At 41.3% G+C, this 26056-nt stretch overlaps 1 protein-coding gene across 31 annotated transcripts in view; it reads right to left on the reverse strand.

Moving 5' to 3' along the window:
- RAPGEF5 (Rap guanine nucleotide exchange factor 5) overlaps positions 1-26056 on the reverse strand; it is a 434425-nt gene that overhangs the window by 52292 nt on the left and 356077 nt on the right. For 19 of the 31 annotated variants that reach the window (XR_014816836.1, XR_014816833.1, XR_014816832.1 and 16 more), the window contains 2 exons: positions 24745-24863; positions 24208-24296 (listed from right to left, as the gene is read on the reverse strand). Coding sequence is in view for 19 of the 31 variants with exons in the window: in XM_084978468.1 (XP_084834594.1) it covers positions 24208-24296; positions 24745-24863 (208 nt within the window). In the remaining 12 variants the exon portion in view is untranslated. Of the gene's footprint in view, positions 1-24207; positions 24584-24744; positions 24864-26056 lie in introns of those variants that run through there. The other 12 variants (XR_014816835.1, XR_014816834.1, XR_014816831.1 and 9 more) reach the window with 2 other exon arrangements.

Raw genomic sequence — 26056 nt, forward strand, 5'->3', positions numbered from 1 at the left:
TCTTTCCTTTTAATGGCTGAGTACTATTGCATTGTGTATATGTACCACTTCTTCTTTATCCACCCCTCTGTCATGGGCATTTGGGTTGTTTCTATGTCTTGGCTATTGCATACAGTGCTGCAAGGAACACTGGCGTACACGTATCTTTTCAAGTCATGGTTTTCTCTGGATAGATGTCCATGAGTGGGATTGCTAGATCGAATGGTTCCACAGTTTGTTTATGCTACAAAATATCAAGATAATCCTGATCTACACAGGTAAGTGGCTGCAAATGCTGTTAGTTAACAAAAAGAAATCTTGCTTTCTAGTTGCAAGAGGCCCTTAATTAAAATGAACCAGAGGTGTAATAAATGAGTATTAAGGGAATTTTTTCAAAGATACTTACTCATTTTATTTTTTATTTTTTTGGACACACTCACAACTTAAGGAAGTTCCTGGGCCAGGGGTTGAATCTGAGCCACAGCTGCACAATGCCAGATCCTTAACCCATTGTGCCAGGCTAGGGATTGAACCCACACCGCCCAGAGATAATGCCAGATACTTAACCCATTGCACCACTGCAGGGTCTCCTATTCATTTTAGGTAAGGAGCAGTATTCCTTGCTACAAAAATGATGTGACAAGTGGCACCTAAAATGTAAAATAAGCCTAAACTTAAAATGTTGTATCACACTGCGGTATGTGCACAGTCACTAGACTAACCTACTATCACTCTGTGGCAAAAACTATCAAACAGGTATGTCTGGGCCTTGTTGGGCACAAATTGAGTCTAGTACAAGAAAACTGTGTGAATGCGGCTGGTTGAACAACTGAGTATGAGTGGTCATGCACAGCCTGCATTCAGAGCAGGGCTGGGAACTCTCATATTTAGTCCCTTTTTTACAAAAGTTTTAAATCTATGCACAAAAAGGCAGGAGAAGCTTTATTCTAAGCTTTATTCAAAACCTGCTAACCTGGCAGCACAAGTTCATCATCACAGTAAAAATGTGGAATATCATTTGAAACTTTGTGTCTCTTTCATTACAGCGTTTTAAACAGTTGAAATTAAAATCCAACAATGGCATAATGTCTGAATTCCAAGGATGTTCTGGAATCCATCTTGAAAACTATCACTCTGGGATGGAAGTGAACACAAAGCAATGCAATGTTCACAAATTATAAAATTTCTCTGTACTAAATATGGTTGATGAAAATCCTCAACTTCTCTGGTCTGATTAGAAATTAAGTTTTTTTTGCATTTGGTGTTAGATATGGGCAGCAAGGACCACAGAGTAGCCTCAAATCTATTTAGGGATTTCAATGGGCCCTTATAGATTGGAGCCAACCATACAGAGAAGCCACGGAGAACCTCACACAACTCAGCATATAAAATCCTTGGTGTGACATTTGGGTTCAGACTCTTTGGGAGTCTCACACTTAGCTAATTTAACAAGGTTGAAAGTATTCTCTGATCAAGATTTACTCCATGAGAAGCTGAGGTTAAAAAGAATACCATTCACTTTGACATATGCAGTCATTCCATTCTGGAACAGCCTTAGATAAGGAGCTGAGTGAGTCTGGTTGGATGGTGGCAAAACCATTTGGCATTCCATTCAAATAATCAGCGCACAAAGGAAAATATTTTGTTAAGGGCTTTGACCCAGAAATGCTTATTTTCCCCTACGATACTGCCATATTTAATATTCAACAGCATTTACCTAATTATCTCTCTGCCAGAGAAATATTTGTTAAAATAAAAACCGTGAGGATGCATAAAAACATCTGCAGTTTAAAACCTAATGAACAGAATAGCTAAAAATCCTAAGGAACAGAACAGACTCTCAATACTTCTAACTCAAATCCTTCTCTATTTAACTACCATATTGTTCTGAAAATTTTCAATATATATGAAGAGCTTTCCTTTATTCTTTTTCAGCATATTGGTATTTTTTTGCCGCACATGAAAGTAACTGAGTGATACAATCAAAGCGACACACTTCAAATAAAAGTGCATTTTATAATAGCCATGCTTCAAAAAAGGCTGTCCCATTGGTATTTAGAGATATTTTTAGAACCACAATGGCTATATAAATGATCCTCTGAAGACGATTAGCCAACGATGGCCATTTAGAAAGACTAGCACATCCACCGGCATCCACATTAAAACACTGTAATTATCTATTACCTTATGTAGTGCTTAATTAATAGTAATTGAAGACTCTGTGCAGAAAAGCGCCTTTGTGTATAAAAAAATCTTTCATTTAAACACATTTATAGTTGCCAAATAGAGTAACATTCTGAACAAAAAGACACACTTGTTTTGATTTCTAGCTTAATGAATACCTAGGCATTAATATACAAAAAACTTTTCTTTGAAATTTTATTCATTAAATAAATTGCTAAATCTAATCCCAATTTTTTTGGCTCATCACTGACAAAAATATTCAGCTATCCTTTAGGGAAAACCCCCTCTCCCCAAAATAATATAACATTTTGTAGTGGCTGTTTAAAATACAGGAATTACTCTTCATGGTAGAAAAGTAACATACTGAAAACAATCAAAACTAGAGGGCAAATGCTACTACAGTTTTAAGAACTATGTAACTTGAAATAAAATATATTAACGAGCTGTCAAAATCTAAAGCCTTGACAGAAATGGCTCTAAAATGCACGTCTATAATCAGCTGCAATGATGCTAATACAGAATTTTCCTCTATCATCTGCTATTGTTTTAACCTTAAGGCATTAGAAAAGAATTATCTATTTTTATTTGACTTTACTTGAATGTATTTTTCTTTTAAGCATAAATTTAAAAATTACCATCACTTTTTCAGTGTATCAAGCACTAAAAATTTCCATTTTATTTTGCAAAACACAAGCATTTCCAGAACATCCCAGAGTTGTGTCAGGTAGAATGGTAGCTGGTTTGTTATAGACCCTTTCTATAGGGTTCTGTTAATTCAATCAAATTAAAGGCAATGATCTAAATATTTCCAAAAGTCTAAGCTTATTTTTTGTAAAGAAAAACAAAAACATAAAAACAAACCCTTAAGTCTAGAAATCATAATGAGTATAGCGTGACTTAGGAACAATTATACAAATCTACTTCCGTTATTTTTCAACACTCGTAAGCAAAATGCACTGCAATAATGAAACCACTCATCCATTAAAGTGAATTACCGAGAGAGCAAATGAAAAGAGTTTTGACAGACTACTGCCAAATTAGAGCCATTTAATCTAAGTAAGGTAACATGAATATTCAACATTTCTGTACTAACTCATATTCCCTAAAGTACTGTAAGTAGTTTTGTTTCACCTGTATTTCTACTGCAGAAGCAATGAAATTTAAGGCACTCTAAAATATGCTCTATATTTAACCTCTATTTCAAGAAGCCAAAAAAAAAGCTTTGTACTTGAAAGGGCCCATTTCTGGCCCTGGGATGTTAAACTGACCATTATTTTTTTGAGAAGCAGTGCCAAAATGTACCATGTAATTTGATTAAGCACAAAAGACAAAAAAAAATGTAATGTTTACATTTGTATCATAGGTTAAAGTGCCATGCCACCAATAAGCTATGCTTCTCTCTCAGTGTATTTTGCATTCCAAAAAGCAGTATTCATGACCTCAAAATGCAACTGCTCACCACAGCTTCTGCACTCACTCCACTCCTGCATACTTTTATTCTATTTTATTATTATTATTATTATCATTATTATTATTTTTGTTTTTTCAGGGCCACACCCACAGTATATGGAGGTTCCCAGGCTAGGGGTCTAATTGGAGCTATAGCCGCTGGCCTACGCCAGAGCCACAGCAATTCGGGATCCAAGCCTTGTCTGCGACCCACACCACAGCTCATGGCAACGCCAGATCCTTAACCCACTGAGCAAGGCCAGGGATCGAACCTGCAATCTCATGGTTCCTAGTTGGATTCATTTCTGCTGCGCCACGATGGGAACGCCATCCTGCATACTTGTATAATTTCACCAGAGTAACTGCTCAGCCATTCCTAGACTGCCAAATCTTAAGATCTAGTTTTATTTTTAGGTATTGGTTGTGTAAGATATGCTCATCCATTTAATGATGTTTCTATATCAGACCTGAAACGTCATCTCTTTACTGATAGGAACTTTCTATAGACAGGGACTGTGTGTGGCACACTTCCAATAATGAAATCCGATTTCATTTTAACTTGTGAAGTTTGGTTTGGAACCCCATCAGGTTTCTTTAGGAGAGAATGATTTGAATCCAGGAAGTTTTATATTCTTGGCTATGTTTAATTCCACGTGCTGCCTTTATACATGTCACTAGAAGGAGCATGGAGTATTAAAAGCGGATTTATCTTCTCTGCACTGGGATAGGGTCACATTTGCAGGTCACTCTGTTGTTACATAGAGGACAGGCCCCATGAGCTCCTGCTGTCCCAGCTCCAATCAGCTACTCTTTGGTGTCTAGGCAAAATTCTACCAAGTCTTCTGGGAGGCTCAGAAAATAGTGTAAAGCATGTAAAGGGAATCAGAGAGTTGGATTCCTACCTGGATAGAATTGAGCAGAGTACCTTACCTCTCTGGGCCTCAGCTGTATCACCCATAAAGTGGATGTCACATCAATACCCAGTAGAATTGTAGCTGGACTTAAAGAGAATAGGATAGCTAATGCATCTGGCGGGAGAACATGGCATACATCAGGTACTCAATGAATACCATCTGTTCTTTTTTTTTTTTTTTTTTTTTGTCTTTCTGTCTTTTTAGGGCCGCACCGGTGGCGTGTGGAGGTTCCCAGGCCAGGGGTCGAATTGGAGCTCTAGCCGATGGCCTAGGCCAGAGGCACAGCAACACTGGATCCAAGGCGTGTCTGCGACCTACACCACAGCTCACAGCAACGCCAGATACTTAACCCACTGAGCAAGGCCAGGGATCGAACCCGCAACCTCATGATTCCTAGTCAGATTTGTTTCTGCTGCGCCACAACAGGAACTCCTATCTGTTCTCTATTTTCCTAAAGTAAAATTATTTATGTCCTGTCTCAGCTCTCCAAGTGCTACCAACCAACCAACAACAAACTGTATTGAGACTGACTCTGTATAAGGCATTTGTTAAGGCACTAGAGGTGAGAACAAGGAAGCACGATGCTGATCCAGGGCTTCAGGCTCATAATGAGACTCCCATGAGATGAACTAAGCAAGGTTACACTGCAACCGAGCCGTATCAATCACAGAGGTCACGAGGGATGAAGGAGAAATACCAATATGCCAGGGAAGGTTTTGCCAAATGGTGGCATGTGAGATGATCCTGAAATTTCTGAGAAGAATTGGTGGAGAAAGAGGTGAAATATACAAGCAAAGGAGTGGATAGGGGCGTGGGTCTGAGACAGGAGGGAAGTGGGTACGGCACAACCTTTAAAAGAATGGTATAGACATTGTGGATATAACAAAAACTGGTTACAACACAGATGAGGCCCAAGACGGCAGAAGATCTAACATCCTATAAGACCTTAAACCTCATTATGCACTCGTCATAACACACGAGCATCTGAATGACATGCCACAGTAACCAGGACAGTTCTGAGGCCCATGTAAAAGGTTAGGAAGTGGGCAGTGGCCTAATTCCTGGAAATGCCTGCCCCTTCCCTCAAATAGTTGGAATAATCCTCCCACTCATCAGATTATGAAATTACCTAGTCCATAAAAACCCCCACACTTTGGGGCTGCCCTAGCCTGCTGAGACAGACCACATTCTGCCTATGGAAATGTATCTTTCAATAAACTGCCTTCACTTTACGATGGCTGGCTCTTGAATTCTTTTCTGCATGAAGCCAAGGCCCCTCACTTGGTGGCCTCGGAACATGCCCAGGACCTGGGACATAACTATTCTCTCACACCCCACTTTCCTGCAAGCTCTTTAAAAACAAAAAATATTAATAAATCTACCCTTGCCTATCACTCTGCTAAATACGCACTGAATTCCATCTGTGCCAAGGCATAAAGAACCTGAGCCTCATTAAGTCCTGAGACAGAAGAGTTGTGTGGTTTCAGCTGGAAGATTGTGGATTGGAGTCCTACCTGAGGTTCAAGTCCTATTTGAGGTGTGTAGTTTCATATCTGTGGCTGAGTCATAAACCTGTGACCTTTGAACCCTGTTTTGCCCTCAAAGGTGATTTCTGTTAAGTGATGATATTTAAAAATCAGAGCTCTAGCAACACCAGGTCCACATCTCAGATGGCAACTGTGGTCTAGAGCTGAGTTGTGTTTTTAAGCACGGTGCCCTTCCCAGGTTAGCACAGTTCTGCCCTGACTGGCGTCACATGAACTGTCTGTGGATATGAGTTTGTAAGTCTTAGCCTGTGGTACAGTTGTGATACAGTAATGGAAGAAGTCATGGGGTGTAACTGAAAAGCTAGAAAAGTAGGTTGGAGCCAGTTCCTGGAGGGTCTTTGAGCTCTGAACTAAGGAGCCTGGGGCTCACTTTGCAGGGTAAGCCAAGTGAAAGAAGACTTTCAAGGTGAGAAGTAGTAAGAGATGCAAATCCCGGTTGCTGCATCCAGGAAGTCAGCTGGGATAAAGGAAGAATAAGGGCAGAGAGATGACTTTACTTTTAAATGCACCAAGCCTGGGTTCCCTAGGTTACTCCCCCCCCCCCACCCCCCGGTCTTTTCCCATTTCTCTACACAGTGTACCTAATACAGTTTTATTGGTTTTTTTTTTTTTTAAGTTATTTCCCCAATACAATTTTTTTTCTATTGTGCAGCATGGTGACCCAGTTACACATACATGTACACATTCTATTTTCACACATTGTCATGTTCCATTATAAGTGACTAGACATAGTTCCCAGTGATACACAGCAGGATCTCATTGCTAATCCATTCCAAAGGCAAGAGTTTGTATCTATTAACCCAAACCTCCCCAACCATCCCACTCCCTCCCCATCCCCCTTGGCAACCACAAGTCTACTCTGCAAGTCCATGATTTTCTTTTCTGTGGAAAGGTTCCATTTGTGTCTTATATTAGATTCCAGATATAAGTGATATCATATGGTATTTGTCTTTCTCTTTCTGACTTACTTCACTCAGGATAAGAGTCTCTAGTTCCATCCATGTTGCTGCAAATGGCATTATTTCATTCTTTTTTACGGCTGAGTAGTATTCCATTGTGTATACATACCACATCTTCCTAATCTAATCATCTGTCGATGGACATTTGGGTTGTTTCCATGTCTTGGCTATTGTAAACAGTGCTGCAATGAACATGCAGGTGCATGTGTCTTTTTTAAGGAAAGTTTTGTCTAGATATATGCCCAAGAGTGTGGTTGCTGAATCATATGGTAGTTCTGTGTATAGATTTCTAAGGTATCTCCATACTGATCTCCACAGTGGTTGTACCAACTTACATTCCCACCAACAGTGCAGAAGGATTCCCTTTTCTCCACATCCCCTCCAGCATTTTTTATTTGTGGACTTATGAATGATGGCCATTCTGACTGGTGTGAGGTGGTATCTCATGGTAGTTTTGATTTACATTTCTCTAATAATCAGTGATGCTGAGCATTTTTTCATGTGCTTGTTGGCCATCTGCACATCTTCCTTGGAAAAATGTCTATTCAGGTCTTTTGCCCATTTTTCAATTGGGTTGTTGGCTTTTTTGCTGTTGAGTTGTATAAGTTCCTTGTATATTCTAGAGATTAAGCCCCCCCCCAAGGTTACTTTAAGTGGAACTACTGAGCAAAAATATAAAAGATCAGAGTTTGCTCAAAAGGCTAGATGACTATGGGAGCAAGTGTATAAAGAGAGTGGTTGCGAATAACATGAATTCTCAGATTCAGTCTTGGGAAGATGTAAGCAGTGGGCTGAGGGCTGAGCTGGAGTGGATGTTCATATTTGGGAAACAGCAGGATAAAGATGAGTTTAAAAAGAGGAAAGAGAAAAAGCTGGAGAATTGGAAGACAATAATGTATCAGAAAGAAAGACTGGAAAAGAGAGCAGATCATAAGTATCAAAAGATTCTGGAAGGAGCAGTTTCCCTCGTGGCTCAGTAGAAACTAATCAGACTAGCATCCATGAAGACACAGGTTTGATCTCTGACCTGGCTCAGCAGGTTAAGGATCTGGTGTTGCCATGAGCTATAGTGTAGGTCTCAGATGCGGCTCAGATCCCGTGTTGCTGTGGCTGTGGTGTACGCCAGAGGCTAAAGCTCTGATTTGACTCCTAGCCTGGGAACCTCCATATGCCATGGGTGAGGCCCTTAAAAAGACAAACAAACAAACAAACAAACAAACAAATTTCTGATAGGAGGTGCATGAGACAAAGCATTCTAAGACCACTGAATTTGCTGTGTGATGGTCCCTGGTCTGAGGGCTTTAGAGAGATGCCTCTTGGTAAATGTTAAGGCACACTCCAGTTAGACTAAAGGAACTAAGGGTATTTTGATTGTCAGCTCTCCCACCAACTAACAGGCTGTTTTTCCCCCAAAGACTCTGCTTGCATTTGTGTAGCTCATTGATCAGTAACAGCGGTTGCTCTCACAAATGAGCTGGGAGGACAAATTTCTTCATGATCAATACAAGGATCATTTTGCTTAACAGTACAGATGAGAGCGTGGGGATTGTCAAGGGTAAGGTGCTTTCAATACCAATCTGCCAGCATCTACCAACCAAAATTAATATCCAGTGCTAAGAGTTGCTCAGTCTAATGTAACTGACCTCTCCGCACTGCTGCACCTTATAGGATGAACATCATATAATGAACTCTTAAGATACAAACTGTGTTCCTAAGTGCTTGTCAATTAAATATTCTAAAATTTCATGAAACAAAGAAAAATTAAACATTAAATCTTAAATTAGAAGTCTCAGACATGGTTATTTCAAGCAATAACTGATATTTCAGTCAATGTAAACAAGGTACAATATTTTTATCTCCTAAACACTAAGAAGAATCTCTATCAGCTTTCTTTCAAAACTTGAAATATTCCACCATTCTGAGTGTTAATTCCCCCCCCCCTTGGTCATTATGAGTCATTAGCACTGAATTTCAAATAAAACTTTATGTATTTACTAATTTATTTTTTGTTTCTGTTTAAAAGACATTTTAGGGACACTAGAGAGAAGTTATTTTCAACAAAGTTTAGCAATGGATTGGTCAACCACCTACTTTAAAGCGAATAACTGGCATGATTGCTAGATATATTAAAGAGATATTCTGCAAATTTAACTAATTTAGAGTAAACACAACTAAGCAATCTGGCACAAGATCTTAGACAAACCAAACACTTCCAATACAAGAAAATTTAATGCACTGCCTCTGTTTGAAAACATTTCTAGGACAAGTATTTCAACTAGTGACTGACAGCAGACATGCCCTTGCTTTGGTTTCCAGAAGAGTCATTAGAGTTCTTTCCAATGTCACATAGCGACTTTCTCACACAGGTGAAAGGGAGGCTTGAGGTTTAGGGTCACAAAGAAAGGTCTGGTTGCAAATGATGATGATCTCAGCACCGTGCTCTGCTGTGGCCGAGATAAAGTCAACTTCCACAGGGGTCTGGAATTTGATGGGTGAGATCATGAAAGGACCACCGAGGGAAGTTTAAAGCCCCAGCCTAATGAATATTCCATCCATGTGAATGTCTGAGCAAACCTCTGCCCCACCCCACCCCCATCCACCACCACCACCCATATACGTTTTAGCCGCAGAGAGCCCCAAATTTGCTTTGAACCACACCCGTTCCTTACTGTGCCCCAGGAAGCTAGTGGTGGTTTTGGTGGCCCAAGAGGAAAGGTTGAGAGGGAAGACAGTAGGCAGTTTGTGAAAATAACCATATCAGTTACCCTTAGGGACGATAGAGTGTGTGCTGTACCAGACGCCTCACCCACATGACCTGTGATGGTTTCAGCCACCCTAGGAGGGAGGGATGATGACATTGAGACAGATAAGAAAGGAGAATAACTGCCAAGTTGATGCAAGTTCATGCCAGAAGGGCCTAAGTCCCAAGGTATGCTGAGCCCCAGCTCTGGCTCTCCCTGCATGAGGCTCTCCGCAAGGTGTGGATCCAGCATTCGGGCTGGAAGGAAAGCAAGTGCAGGAAAGCCATGGAATCTAGGGTTTGGAGAGGGAGATGAACCAGACACAGAAATTTGATTTTTTTTTTTTAATTGGTTTTGAACTGCCAAAGACGCCCCTATGAAGTTGTTTTCCACAGATGTGCCAGCGTGCTGGAGTTCCTTTATTCTGACTCAAATGTTATTTTGCTTCTATTTTCTAGCCAACACCTGGCAATAGCAAATAGCTATAAGAGATCAGCCAATTTGCTTTTCTAAATGTAGAACTGACAACCACATGGAAGGATTAAGATGGTCCACAAATTCATAATGCTTTTAAGATGTTTTAATGGCTAATTATACTTATTTATACTTTTAAAAATTGAAATATAAAGGCAGAGATGAAAACAATTTTTTAAAAGGTCAAATCCTAAAACACTTCCTCTTCTTCTTCTCCATATTAGACATCAGATTCTGAAAATCTTTAGTCACCTTATATTTTGTTCACTCTTTCCTAAATCCCAGAATTGACTTGCCTGTCAAAGTCTTCACTGTCTCTCCCCTCAGTTATCACCTACCAGCGTACCATCTGGATAAACAAGCCATCAAACATGTATCATCCACCACTGGCCAAATATGTTTACCTTTTGGCCAAGGGCACTCACATAAATGTCTTGTCTCAAATGGTTCTAATAAGTCAGCTCTGTTTTGTTTTAAAATAAATGTACTACTCACAAACCAAAGAACATCCTTCAACTTTTCTGTTGGCATGATTCACAGTAATTTGACCCACATACCAGGTATGTAATAGGCACATATGACTTCTCAAATATCACCAAGAGTACAATAACATAATTATAGAAAATTATATACCATAACCTGCTCTCATGGGGATGGAATTTAATTTATGCTACTGTTTAAAAAAATGTCTTCAAAGCCATGAAATATTTCTTGGTGTGTGTTTATTTTATGAAAAGTATTTCTAACAACTTGCAGGGAAATTTTTGGAATGAAAGACATAGAATTCTCAGGCATGAATACAGTGGCTTGAAATCACACATGAGAAAAGTGCTGCTATGTTAAGCGAATCTTGAGAATTAAAAATACATGAAATTAGTGTCAATATTCATTTGCTGAGAAGAATATAAGAGTTAATCCAAACCACTTTTTGGGCTTTAAAAAAGTGATTATACAGTGCTTTAAATCATAATATGCTTATATTACTTTGAAGAGACAGAAATATGTCATTATGGCCTCAGGTCTCAAGTATCAAAACAAACTCACATAAGCTTCCCTTTATAAAATTACATGCCATTTACCTCTTCTTTAGGAATCAAACTTTGATTTTTCTTGGGCCTAGTGCTTTCCAGTTATTTTTAAACCAAACTAGATAATACATTTTCCAGCTTCACTTGTAGCTGGATGTGGCCACAATTAAGTTTTGGTCTGTGAGAAAAAAGCAGAAGCCACGTGTGGTGAACAGGTGTGTTTTTTGACCTGCTCCATCCTGCACCTTGGACTGTGATGCTACAGTTATCCTGATTCTTGGGATGCAGATCAGACTCTACGAACATTGGAGCCAAGAGCTGGAAGGAATCTCACTCCTGGCTGACCTCAGAGTGGCCTTTCCAGCTCCGAAATGCATTTCCTTATTTTCATTTTCACATGACAGAGAAGTTATATGTATATCTTAAGTCACTGTTCCAATTTTTTCTGTTACCTAATCACAAATAAATTATACACACAGAAAATTTTCAGGCACTCAAACACACAATAAGGCTAGTGGTCTGGTTCTCAAGTTTCTCAATTATCCTAAGCAGGAAAAGTACATTTAAGCAGAGGTAAATATTGTGAATTTTTTCCGGATCCCACTACTGTGGATTTCTAGAAGGTGCTGATGAAGACAAATTTGCCGTGCATGTCTTTGATTATTTTTTAAAAGAACAAACAACCTCCCTAGAAGACTGTCAAATAGTGTAAACTGTTCTAATAATTATGAGATGTGTACTCGTAATATGACGATCAGCACTAGCAGAATCTGAGCTTTTCCACAAAAGTTGTCAGGGATGAATGAATATAGCTCTGCAATGCCTTCAAATTTGAATTAAACTGAACCAAGACATAAAAGGTTATTTTTTTTAATGTTCAGCTCTTAAGAAAAGATCCAAAATTAGGATGAAAATATCTTCACCTTGTTCTCTCTGTTTTTTTAACAAAACACATGACACTGGATTTACTATCTATATCCATAAGCCTGCTACACAAAACAAAATATATGATATCAAGCAAGATAGGAAGAAAACTGGTGTGGGGAGGATCTAACTTGCTCCAAGCACTATGGACATCTTTCTTCATAGCAAGTCTACTTAAGACACATTGAAAGGGATGTAGCAAGAAGAAAAGTACCAGATGCTTTAATGTTAGAATTACTACCTCTTATGAGCCCTGATACATACACTCATTCACTTAACTCTCCATTTTTTAAAGAAGTGTAACTTGAAAACTGAAAATGGAAAAAAAAAAAAAGAAAACTGAAAATTGCCTTTTATTTCTTGATTTATTTATTTTGGCTGCACCTGCAGCATATGGATTTTTCCCAGGCAGGGATCGAACCTGCGCCATGGAAGCAACCCAAGCTGCTGCAGGGACAACGCTGGATTCTTAACCCACTGTGGCACAAGGGAACGCTAATAAACTCTTCACCTTTAGACTGAGAATTTAAGTATAAATATCCAACCTGGCAGGCAAAGGGCAATTTTAACTTGTGCTTTTCATCTTTACACTAAAAGAAGCTCATTCACAGGATTAAATGAAAAGTTAGAAGATTCACCAAGTATCCTATATAATGAAAACGGACAAGAACGGTAAGTCTGAAGCAGAAAAGGATACAGGATTGCTCTCGAAGTAATTTTCTGTCACCATTTATATTATTAGAAGATATTCTAGGGATTGCAAGATATTTTAGGAACACTTTCTGTTCACCCATTACCTACCAGTTCTAATTTCATATTTACTTCTGAGATTCAGGGGAAGGACTACCAGCCAACTACTAGCCTTAAGTACAAGGCAAAAGGCTGCAAACAGAATGAAAAGAATGGTTTCAATTGATGAGCAAGAAAGCCCCCAAGGGCAGAAAAGGAGGATAATGGGAAATGGGGGGGGGGTTATAATGAGAAAGACTGCACGGAGAAACAAGGAAAAGCGCAATTACAGGTGTGTTGAAGGCAAAACTTCTCCCACCTGAAGAACATCCCCTTTAGACACCTACTTGTCAGTTACAGCAATTGTGTGGCCCTGCACCCTTTCTACGAAGCCAGGATTTCTTTGAAACACACTAACAGAGATTAACATACAGTGATTACACTCAACAAATCGACATCCAGTAGCATTCCCCCCTCACACTTGATCTGAAGTACACACTTGCACAGAAAAGTCACTTTTTTTTTTTTTTTTTTTGCATTTTCTGATAAGATGCTACATTTTGCTTGAGGACAAGGTCACAGCACTTTAAAATACAGACAAGAACATCTGATGATCTCATTTTAAATCCATCAACTGGGTAGATGACATATAAGATCTCAGAGGCAGAGAGACAGAGGGAGAGAAAAAAAGAGTTTTTCCATCTTTTGACATTGTCTTAAACAGAGTCTCAAGTAATTTCATTTGCTGATGTTACATTGAAACAATAGTTTTGCTGAAATTACTCAACTATCAAACTCACTTTTTTTTTTTTTTTTTGGTCTTTTTGCCTTTTCTTGAGCCGCTCTGTGGCACATGGAGGTTCCCAGGCTAAGCGTCCAATCAGAGCTGTAGCCACTGGCCTATGCCAGAGCCACAGCAACACGGGATCTGAGCGGCGTCACCACAGCTCACAGCAATGCCAGATCCTTAACCCACTGAGCAAGGCCAGGGATCGAACCCCACAACCTCATGGTTCCTAGTCAGATTTGTTAACCACTGCACCACGACGGGAACTCCTCAAACTCACTTTTGACATGGTATCTTGTCTCCAGAATTTTCAGAATCTGCGGCTTCTTTCAATTTGCTGCTCCAAAAATGCCTGACTAACATCACACATTTAAACAAGTTTCTGGAGATACAGCTGAACGCTGACAAAATTACCAATGTTTCTAATGAAGTACACTATTAAACAGCCAATAGACTCCAAACGCACTGAGAAAATATGGTACTTTTAAAAACTTTAGGCTTTAAGAAGAGCATTTTCTTTTTAAATGAAAAAAAAGTTTACAGGAACAAAAATCAGCACCAGACTAACAAAAGAAACTATACTATAGAGATTATAGGTTATAGCACTTTAGATAGAAAAACAGCAGTAACAGCCTTTGTTCTTAAAAGGTATATATTAGGGGGATAAAATACAAAGAGAAAACTGAACAAAGTTATTATCTTTCTCAAATGTATTTTTATGAGAAAAACAAGTTAGACTAGATTTGTGTTTCAAAAGCAACCTTCACCCTATTTCAAAGAGACTACACAGATTTAAGCCAATATCTAATTCATGTAATTATAAACTATTCTACATGTACTCTGTGACGTATTAAATAAGGCCTTTATATTTTATATTTTAAAGACAGATTGAAATACTATTTTGACTCATTGAAAACCGATAATTTACATACATATTTACGGCGACTCTCAGTTTACCAGAGCATTTTAGTATTTGTAGTAATATATCCACCAGCCATTCTAGGAAATTAGAAATTTACTGAACTATAAAAAAAAAGAGAAATACCTACGGTTGCTCACGGTTGTCTAGCTGTCTAAAAATTTGAGTATCAAAGTGAACACCTGAGGTAGAGGGAAAGCATTTTAGGGGAAGCAAATACACTGTCAATAGGGAAGTAAAGCAAAAAAGATGTGCAAAGGTGCACAAAGGACAAAGTCCATTTATTTCCAAGTCTTCTGTTGTGGCTACAGTTTGCACAAGAACATTGTCATGTTTGGGGGGTCAAAACATCACCAGCAGGACAGACTTCACAGAAACAAGCACTTAGAATACAGTATGTGAAAGAAAATTTCGAATATCCTATATCTTACTTCCTGACCCTAGGACATGGCGTTCGCTCTAACCCACCAGGAAACTATTGATATTTTCCTTAAAAGCATTCAAAGAACAAAGTCTAAAAACTTTGTTTTTTTTGCTTTTTTTAGGGCCACACCTGCGGCATATGGAAGTTCTCAGGCTAGGGGTTGAATCTGAGCTACAGCCGCCGGCCTGCACCACAGCCACCGGCCTGCACCACAGCTACATCTGCGATCTACACCACAGCTCACAGCAAAGCCGGATCCTTAACCCACTGAGCGAGGCCAGGGATCAAACCCGCATCCTCATGGATACTAGTTGGATTCTTTTCTGCTGACGGGCACTCCTAAAGTCTAAAAACTTTTACTAAGACAACTCAAATTTTTCAAAATCCTTATCATCTGGAGATGAAAGATTTAAATTCTAGTTTTTGCCCCTTGTGTATTTCATTTTCCATTTCCTATCTTCAGATCCTCCTGAAAGTAATTTCCCACAGCCCTACAATATTTCAGTTTGTTTCAGTGTGCTCTAGACTTACACTTAAAGCAGTGGAAGCAATCATGTGGAGTAAATACGAGAAGGATGCAACTGGGAGTTCCCTTCATGGCTCAGTGGAAACGACTCTGACTAGCATCCATGAAGACAGAATGCAGGTTCGATCTCTGGCCTCCTTCAGTGGGTTAAGGATCCAGCACTGCCATGAGCTGTGGTGTAGGCTGCAGGTGTGGCTTGGATCCAGCATTGCTGTGGCTGTGGCAGAGGCCAGCGGCTACAGCTCTGATTTGACCCCTAACCTGGGAACCTCCATATGCTGTGAGTGGGGCCCTAAAAAGACAGAATGAATAAAATAAAATAAAATAAAATATCCTTTAAAAAAAAAAAAAGAAAAGGATGCAATTGAAAACGTGCACTCCAATGATGCAGTCTCACTCTAAATAGGGACTGTTTCCCTGAAAAGTAGGCTGTACTCCTACTTATATCATTAGCCATTAAACAACTGCCTTTGCCCACTGGTTATGCTGTAATGAAAACATCCACATTTCCATTATTAATCAGCGTATGTTAATGACCTTATGCTTCAGCTCTGTCTCACTTCATTTCACCTTGCTTCATTACCAACAGGAGTATTAATTAACCCACAGTCTACTGGCAGTGTAAAAGCATCAATTCCCCTGTTATCATATCTAACATCACCTGTTCAAAGGTAGTGTGCATAGGTTAGTTCAGGTGAACACCTCAAATGAAATCCACAGTCAAACTCTGATTTTAATCATTTCTTAGTGAGTGGTCTGATGCAGCATCACCTGAATGGAGAATCTCTTCCCCCACACCCTCTTTCTTTTGTAACCTTCCTGAGGCAGTTAGTCACCCCAGCGGCCACCTTGTTCACAGCTGGAAACTAAGAAGTAGGTCTTCGTGCTGGAGATGAGATGGCTCCGAGGTGGCTACGGAAGCACTTGGTTTAGGGTTTATAGCTAAAGTCCAGTGATAGGTGTTTTTTACTTCAGTTTCTTTCACCCATGATTCTAGACAGGAGATAAAAGTGATGTCTGGGACCAAGCTAGGCATATAGCTGGGTTCAATTCCAGATCCAGATGATGGCTCTTATCTCTGAAGCAGCTTGGTCTACCTTAGCATCCATGTCCGTGAGACAGAGGTGATCATCCTGAACAAGCATCCATCTAACAGAGCGGAAGTCTGGATGAATGGAGGGACGGCAAATCCTGGCTCTCAGAACTGAAAGGGTTCTCAGCTCTTTGCTTTCATAAATGAGACAACTGAGAAGGAAACGTCTACACAGTTCTAACTGTCTCATCACTTTGTCAGTATTAATTTATAAAGTCTTCCAGCACTTCAGGTACAATCGGCAAGAACATTGCAGTCTCCATATTAGCAACGAGGAGAGAAGCTAAGGGAACTGCCAAAAAACCCAAACCAAACGAAAAGCACAAAGGTTATAGAGAGGAACGGAAACCATACTCTAACATGAGCACTTTCGAGCACTTTCTCTCTAGAAGCACTTGGGGGATTTTCACTGTCACAGGGGGGTCACTGTTTCAAGCCTACCTGGAAAAAAAAAGAAAAGAGCTCTCACTGAAGAGTAGAGCTTTCATCTGCAGGGGAGGCACACCCAGGGCAGCTGGAGTTGGTGCTAATGGATTTATTTAGTCTTCCGTTGATTTTTTCATTAGCATGTATGCAAACAAAATTAACCTAATAATTTAAAACTGACAGTTTCATAAGGCTGAAAAGGACCTCAAGGGGCAACCCAGTCCAGTTATTTGTCTTTGAGAAAGCTATTTCCACAGGTCAGGACAGGAAACAGCTGATATCAAGCATTTCCAAAGGTACAGATCCTAGGGCTTCCAGCTGCAGCAAGCACCATCCAAGATACTCATACTGGCTTCAAATTCCTTTACTACTTTTGGTTCTTTATTTTTTCCATTAAATCTATATCCTTTGGTTATGAACTGCTGAACAGGACCAGAAATTTCATGTCAGTTCTCCATAACACTTTTTTTTTTTTTTTTTTTTTTGCTTTTTAGGGCCTCACCCTTGGCATATGGAGGTTCCCAGGCTAGGACTGAATCAGAGCTACAGCTGTCAGCCTACAGCACAGCCACAGCAATGCCAGATCCGAGCCTCATCTGCAACCTACACCACAGCTCATGGCAACGCCAGATCCCTAACCCAATGAGTGAGGACAGGGCTTGAATCTGCAACCTTGTGGCTCCTGGTCAGATTCGTTTCTGCTGTGCCACGGCGGGAACTCCTCCATAATACTTTAAATACATTAAAATACCCTCTAGCTTCTTTATTCTTAAAGACAGGTGGATATAGTTCTCCTGAACTAGTGCCTGTAAGGAGATTATTTATTTTGTTCGTTTAATATCCATTATTACCCTATTTGCTTTTTGTCTGACTCCCTCTACTAAAACAGAATACCCACGAAGGCAAGGCATTTGTGTATTCCACTTATAGCTCTAGCCCTGCGTCTAGAATAGTGCCTACAAAATAGGTCAAAAATATTTGTGGAATGAAGGAATTAAATTTTCCTAAGGTATTCATTCACACGGATATAGAAACTGAATACTTTAAAATGCACTGTTACATTTTATTACAGAAGCAGTGTGTAAAGTGAAAAGCAAAGGAATCACGGGGGAGGGCTAGTATAGGAGCCAGGATGCAGTATATATCATCACTGGGGGAAAAACCGCTGCTTTCCTCTGGCAACAGGCTGTTTCTGAATATCCCCAAATAGCTTGGTAATAAAATGCCCTGCAAAAGGATTTTACTAGGAGGTGATAAATCAAAGGTGAAATGGTATACCATACTTGCTCAAAGGAACTTAAAAAAGTTCCCACTGGAGCAGGTTATATACAAACACACACTTAAATCATCATCAGGTGTGGCCATCAACATTCTAACTGCTCTCTGAGTGATGCTGAAGAAACAGAGCGGGGATGTAAAGTACCATGAAGTCAGACCCAAGAGCCCAGGTCCCTGTGCAATGGCAAAGTGATGGGGACACCAGCGTAGAATGACCACAAGGTTCTGGAGCTAGTCTCCATGAATTCCAGGGGCTCCTGCAGATCTAGAATTCTTTGGTCCTGTGACATAATTGGAAAGGGAAAGGGCTTTGGAGCAGAGCATTTTAGTGAGGCAAAACACTGTGGAAATCAGCTCGTGTTATAACTTGCTCAAAGTCTCAGGGTGTTTTACTAATGGAGCCCAGATCTGGGACCTGAGGCTTCAAAATCTCATTTTAGAACCCTTTCTTCTCTGCTAGGTGCATATCCTCCTCCCTTAAAACCATCATTTCTTTTTTTTTTTTTTTTTTTTTTTGTCTTTTGTTGTTGTTGTTGCTATTTCTTGGGCCGCTCCCGCGGCATATGGAGGTTCCCAGGCTAGGGGTTGAATCGGAGCTATAGCCACCGGCCTACGCCAGAGCCACAGCAACGTGGGATCCGAGCCGCGTCTGCAACCTACACCACAGCTCACGGCAACGCCGGATCGTTAACCCACTGAGCATGGGCAGGGACCGAACCCGCAACCTCATGGTTCCTAGTCGGATTCGTTAACCACTGCGCCACGATGGGAACTCCAAAACCATCATTTCTTACAGAAGTAAGCATTCTGGGCTGTGAGTCCTAAGAACCTCCCAGAGATTTTGAGTGTGACAGAACCCTGGCAAAATCCCAAGAGTTGTCACCTTTTCATTCCAAGAGTTAAGAGATTAAACAGCGGTGTGTCCAGTACCTCTGTTTCCTTTGATTGTTTCCTTTTTTCAAAACCATTTCAGGGAAGGACTAGCAATGCAAGTTTGTGAATTTTGAACTTCCCAGGCTGCAAGGCTCCAGGGCAGGGACAAAGAACCCTGGAGATGAACTTGGGGGATGGAGAAGAGAGGAAGGACACCCCTAACTCTCAGAGGTGAATATACAGCTACTAGGAACTTGGAATATGTCTTTGAAAAAAGTGGTGAGTGAGCCAAAGTCATCATTCTAGCTCAGTGGCTCTCACACCTGGCTACATATGAGCATCGCCTGGGGAGCTTTTAAAGCCCATCGGGCTTAGGCCCTGTCTCAGGTCAACTGAATCAGGATCTCTGTGGTGGGACCCAGACATTGGTAGTTTGAAAAATGCCCCATGTGCTGCTAATAATGCAGCCTCGGATAAGATCCACTGGTCTATTACGTGTGACACAGCATCCCACATGCAAAGAAAGAAAAGATAAATCCAAGATAATTTTACATGCACATTAATGGCCCCAAATCATGGGGAGTCCTACTCAGCTAATAACTTCTGTGCCTGCCCTCAAAAAGCTTTGGTCCTGCAGATGCCATGAGGCCAAAATGTTATGAAGGTCTTATCACCCGCAAGATAAAGCCTGGACCCGAGGCACCAAAACATCTTTCCAGACATCTTCAAAGGTAAGGAAACCAAGGAAGAAGTTCACCTAAATTGTCTTCTACCTTTCTCATCATCAGGGAAAAGGCATTCTGAATGTTCCTACACGAGAAATATGTATCAAGTATTTCTGACAGACTTGGTGCCGGCAGAGGGAAGAAGATAAAAAATGAGGGGCCTGTCCTAGCTTCGCTCAAGGTTCCATCAGGGCAATGCTCTAAAAGAGCCGTGAAACTGGCCATGGAGAATGGCTTTGGGACTCTGTCATTTAAGTGAGACACTCCTACGATCTAAAGCAAGGACTTTCACAGAGGTGGCTGCCTGGTTACAAAAGTAAGGGGCTCACTTTCTCCATGACATCATCAGCCCACGAGGTGCTACTGAAAGCACACTGCCCACACATGGAGGCATCTATGCCATGGTCAAAGCAGGCTGAGCACACCAAGTACACAAGATGCTGAATGATAACTTCATGAAGTAAAAGCATCAACCAGCCCTGGGAGAAAGCTCATCAAGCCCAATAAGAGTGGCTGATAGGCTTCACCTGCTTCCATTATCCTAGTCTGCTTGTTTTTTTGAAAACCTGTAATCATAAGTGCATTTGCTTCAAAAAGATGAATACAAACCCCCAAAATGGAGAAGACAGGAGTAAAGCAAGTATTTCCTCTTGAGTTTCCCCTAAGGTAGACCCATCATAATACAGATACAGAAAAAATAATCAGTAAGGTTTCTCTCCGTGTAATCTAGCTGATATACACTGTCTCCCTGCCCCACCACCGTGCCTGCTTTGAATCAGAAATCTTTACTCCTAACAGAAGCATCTCTACACAAAACACACTTCATCCTTTCCAGGGAGGGGAAAGGGTTAAATAGGAGCAGCCACCTCTGCAGACCTTACAGACCAGGGCTGGTGGTGGGAACCTGCTCCTCCATCCTTCCAGCTCCTCAACTCACAACAGACTGTTTTTCTTGCTTCTTGCCTTCCTTGTAATTCTCCTGGGCTGAGAATGCCCAACGATGTCTGCCCTATTTCTGGGAAGATGAAAGACAGAGCTGCTTGATTTTTCTCTAATATCCCTAATGTTTCAAATCAGAACCTGAACCTTGAAACAAAAGGAGATCTTGGAAAACAGCCTCAGTCTTGCCATGTTTGCAAATAGATGTCCAGCTACCAGACCCAGATAGCTTTTCCACTTTAAACAAGAATTATCCATTCATTCATTCATTCCACAGATATTCACTGGATGACTTTTTATGCCTGGTATCTACCGGGGAGGAAAGCTTAGCACATAGGGGGTTATGCAAATAAGCTTGGTTAGTGCTGTGTGAATCAGATCATTTAGGAAAATCATTAGCAGGTTGTTTGTAAGCTACTAATTTTTTTTTGCTCTTAAAGCTCAGTTTGATATAGTGATAGAATATGACACAAATTGTTGTTTTCTATTCTATTCCTGATGCACGTAACAACAAAAATACCTCATAGCCCTGGCTTTCTATTCCAATTAAGTAAAACTTTTTTTCCACTTGCATATTAACAGCAATTAGGAATTGCTTCAACCTGTCCTTCATGAGTATCAGGATCTTCTCTTGGGCCTTGCACCTGCATTTTCACAATAAAATGACTCCTGCAGGGAAGAGATGGGAGATAACTTATATCTCTCACTTGCTTATCTTGCCCAGCCTCTGGTGGGTACAGGAATGTAAGCATCCAGCAGGCTCATCCCAGCCTTCAGGACCATTCATTTCCTCCCATGTACCCTTTCTTCCTTATTGCCATGGGGGCCATGTGGACGACCACCATATGGCTCCACCCGGCCCCATATGGCTTCACCTCCCTAAAAGGGGCGCTCAAGAACATTAAAAACTGCTGCTGTAGACTTTTATTGCAGCCTCTTCTCATTTTCCTCCATCTGTCTTCCATATGTTTATGTGACTCTATTAGGCTCTTGCAGACATAGTCCTTTTATAATGAGGGTTGCCATCCTGACCAAGAAAAAGAGCTAAAAGTCACTTCTGTCAGGGACAAGAGGACTCAATGGCTTTAAATATGCGACTCCTTTAGTATTCCAACTGGAACAAACTCATAACCACGTTTCCTCAACTTGCACATGAAACTGATTTTCGATCTATGATATTTCTTTTCCTTTTAGCAACAGAAGCCACGTCGTGGCTTTTCTGCTGTATTTTCTCCAAGAGCTGCTCAGGAAGTCTGGAAGACCTGCAGGTGACTTGTGCTTAGGCGTCTCTAGGATATTACACAACAATCGATCACTCTCCAAAGTTGAGTTTTTCATTTTCATAAAGTGCTTCTCTGATCTGAGGAAAAGGTGTTAGCATTTTTCCCTCGGGTGGGTGTCTCGGTAAACATCTGACATCTCACACATGGCCTCTTTGCAAATGCTAAGGAAATGAGGAGGAAGTAGAGGCTGACCCCAAAGGGACTTCACCTGCCCCACTGAGATCACACTGCTGAGTCCCAGTCCTCTTTGCTTGCTCAGCATGTGCTAAGAGGGACATACGTGATCCCAGTGTTGATATAACTGAGAAGAAACTGGGAACAATAGTCACTAGACTCTGGGTACAACACCGTTGCCCAACAAGAGGCAACTCTTGGCCTTAGTAACAAGAATTCGAGTGATTTCTTATTTCGAATGTTAAATAGTCGGCACATGTTGGCGGGCACCTAGGCCATCTTTCACAAGAAACCAATGACAATGAGAAAGAAAAAAGAAATCAAGTAGGCCGAGGATTGACTTTAATAATTCCCACTCTTATTAATAGGACTTGGACTCAAAGTCTTAAGAAGAAAACTCTGTGTTTAAAGGTGTCCCCTTCAGGGCAGATAATGTGCCTGTGACCTAGTCTAAGCCACCTGTGTAAATCATTCTGGTCATCAGTACAGGGAAGATGATGGCCAGGTCCATGATGACTATCTCTGATGAAGCAGAACACAGAAAGAGTGCTCAACTGCACAAAACTATTAACTGGTAGACATACAGACACAACCCCGCAAATGCCATGAAAATATGTTTTTCTTTTAGCTTGTCTGTATATAAATGACACAACCGCTCATATTTTTTCCCAAACATAGGTGTGCTCAACGGAGTATGTGAATTTTGAGATTAAACAATAACATTACTGCAGGATGTATGACTGCCTCATTTTGGCCTTTAAAAAAAACCCACATTCACATTTCACACATCTCTGCTTCTCGGAATGTCCTTTATAATGCAATATAAAGCCAGATATCCATTAAGTTCAGGCAAAACTATTGGGACCCAAGGAAAGTTTTTTCCCACCTAGGCTGTCATTTCACAGTCCTTCCTGCATGGGAAAAAACCCAAGGAGTTACTATGTACTAATACAACCTAAAAATGCCTCTTATTGATGTAGTCAATATACTGCAAACTGTGGGCATCACAGGTGCTATGTATGGTGGCAGCAAAAAGTGCATTTTAGTCAGGGGATCAAGTTACAGAAATGAGGCTACAGCCAAAGCCCTATTCACTGGCATAATTGCTCCAGGCTGGAACAAATTACAAATTCTGGCTAACAGAAGGAAGTACTGCCCTTCTGTGATAAAGGAAGCACGCGTAGATCATGCAATCAAAGTGCAAGGGTGAAAAGCTAAAGGGGTACTTTGTTCCTAGATTAAATAGAAAGGACAAGAAGTCTGATCAATAAGACTTGAGTGAATTATAATTTCTGGTCTAAGGAGCTATTGGTCTCATATTCTGCAGAGCAGGGCTTGCTCTAAGCAGTTTGTAAACAACTTGGGAAAAGGCAGAAGTTGATGCTAAGCTTATAGTTGCTGAGTGGTTGCATTAATTGTTGACATTTCGGCAGGGAGGCTACTCCCCCCAGCCCAGTATTTCCCATACGCCAGGTAAATACTTGCTGGCAACCTCCACCCCTCCAATTCCTTCCCGTTGAACACCGGCTATTGAATGCTGGCCTCTTGCCAACTGCCTTTAGGTGAGAGGATTGGTAAAAATTGCCAAGGAGACAAGAACATCTGCCTTCCTATCATCTTCTTTGTACAGCTACTTCCCAGGCGGCTGCTAGGATCTGCATGTGTCCATTTACTGGATTTAAACAAAACAGCACGAGGCCAAGGGGGAGGCGCACAAAGCATATGCCGGTTCAGCCCACCCCTGTTTGGCTACAGCGGGAGCCTGGCCCCATAGGATGCAGACAAGGGCAGCCGCAGCCTGCGTCTGGAAGCAGGAGACATCCCTGCCTTACCTGTCTCTTTGTCCTGGACTTCTTCCAGGTGCAAGTCATTCAGAAGGTGCTCCAAGATCTTCTCCGGGGTCCCGGACACGACCACGTATCTGTCAGAGAGCAGAGAGTCCACTGAGTCATCCTCCGTGGAGGATTGTGAGCGGCTACTCCATTCCTCGTCCTCGTCCTCCTCGTCAATGTATTTGAAATAAGGCACATCGAAGGTAGGCAAGGGCAGCTCTCGCTCTGAAAGCGTGGCGGAATCCTTCCTCTCCAAATGAGGGTCAAAGACCCTCAGCCGGGAGCTGCCCATTGTGCGCGGCTACTAACAAAGGCATCCCCTAAACACTCCAAGATCTTGCCATCCCGGTCCTTTCACTGGGAACCGAGTCCATCTGGCTGCTCGGAGCTCTGCAGTCAGCTAGAACGCGCTCGGGAGGCGAGAGGCGGAGAAAAACGGGCGGGGGAGGGAAGAGGAGGCAGGGAGAGCGAGTGAGATGGAGCCGGAGAAGGGGAGGCAGTCAGGGAGAAGGCGCGGGGCTTTCGGCGGAAACTCACCTCCAATCACTCTCGGAGCTCCCCGCCTGGGGGGCTGGGCCGCAGCTCTGCACTTTCTTCAGCACCAGGACGTTCCGGTCCTGCTCTTTAACCTGGACGGTTGTCACTTCATCATCCTGCTTTAATTGCAGATGGCAGTGAGCGAATGGAAGAGGGAAAAAAGGAGAGAACATTAAAAAGGTTAAAAAAAAAAAAAGAAAGAAAAAAAAAGAAAGAAAGAAAAGGAAAAAAGAGCTAACTAAAGCTGCATTTTCTCAAGGTGCTTTTCCCCAGAATTTCTTTACAGATTCAAAACAAATTAGGAGGCTGGTCAAGAACCTCCCTCACATGGTACAGTGTCCAGGCTCAAGTTCTGTGGACACATAAAGCATGAAAAAGACATAAATACTTAAAGGAAATTGAAGAAAAAAAAAAAGTGGGGATGGGATTCAGAATTCATTGGTAAAACTACCTGAATGAATTAAGAAATCCAAAGTTCGAACTCTCAAAAACATGACATACTCTCTGCACGTGTAGTATACTCTCTTTTACTTGGTTAATGCTTTTTAAACAGTCACTATATTAAAACTAGAAAAATCATATAAAACACCATTTAAACACTAAAACAATAAGCCATATTAAGAAGGTGCAGCAGGGACATATATTCATTTACATCATAGCCTTGCTTGAAAAGGTGGGCAGAAAACTACTCATTCTATCATTCAGTTCATCCCCCACCCCCAAACTTGAGAGGGCCTTCACATTTATCATGGATTTGTTTTGCCAGAATACAAGCGAAAATGGATCTCTAGTTAGAATCTCATCTAGGTTGAAATTCGGATGTCACGGGTGAATGCACTGACTTTCTTCACCTCGGTCCCTTTTAAAAGAGAGAGAAGGCTGAACGATCATTCCTTTCTGCACACACAGCTTCCCCAGCCCAGAGCCCAGCGTGGCCGCTGACCTGGCTCTGTCGGAGTCAGGCTCCCTGCTGACCCAGCAGTGTGGAGCCCGACCAGAGCTGAACACTTTCAGAGCGTGGAGTGTGAAATTCCCCCATGGGCGACACCCAGCCAGGGAAAGGTGGCTGGGGTCAGGTGGGAGTGGGGGAAGAAATGCATGTTAGAAAATGTAGCTTCTGTATTTCTGAGGTCCTGAGCAAAAGGCTGAATTAACATTGATAGCAAATAGGCTTCGCCTTAAAAACAATGCTGCCTCTTTATTCTTTTTTTATTTTTTATTTTTTGCTTTTTAAGGCTGGACCTGTGACATAGGGAAGTTCCCAGGCTAGGGAACTGTAGCTGCCAGCCTAGGCCATAGCCACAGCAACTTG

Source organism: Sus scrofa, chromosome 9 (assembly GCF_054392235.1).
Source record: "Sus scrofa isolate SSC_HxYL_T2T_F1_AM1 chromosome 9, Sscrofa_HxYL_maternal_Yorkshire_Landrace_v2.0, whole genome shotgun sequence".
In the NCBI taxonomy this organism is placed as follows: domain Eukaryota; kingdom Metazoa; phylum Chordata; class Mammalia; order Artiodactyla; family Suidae; genus Sus; species Sus scrofa.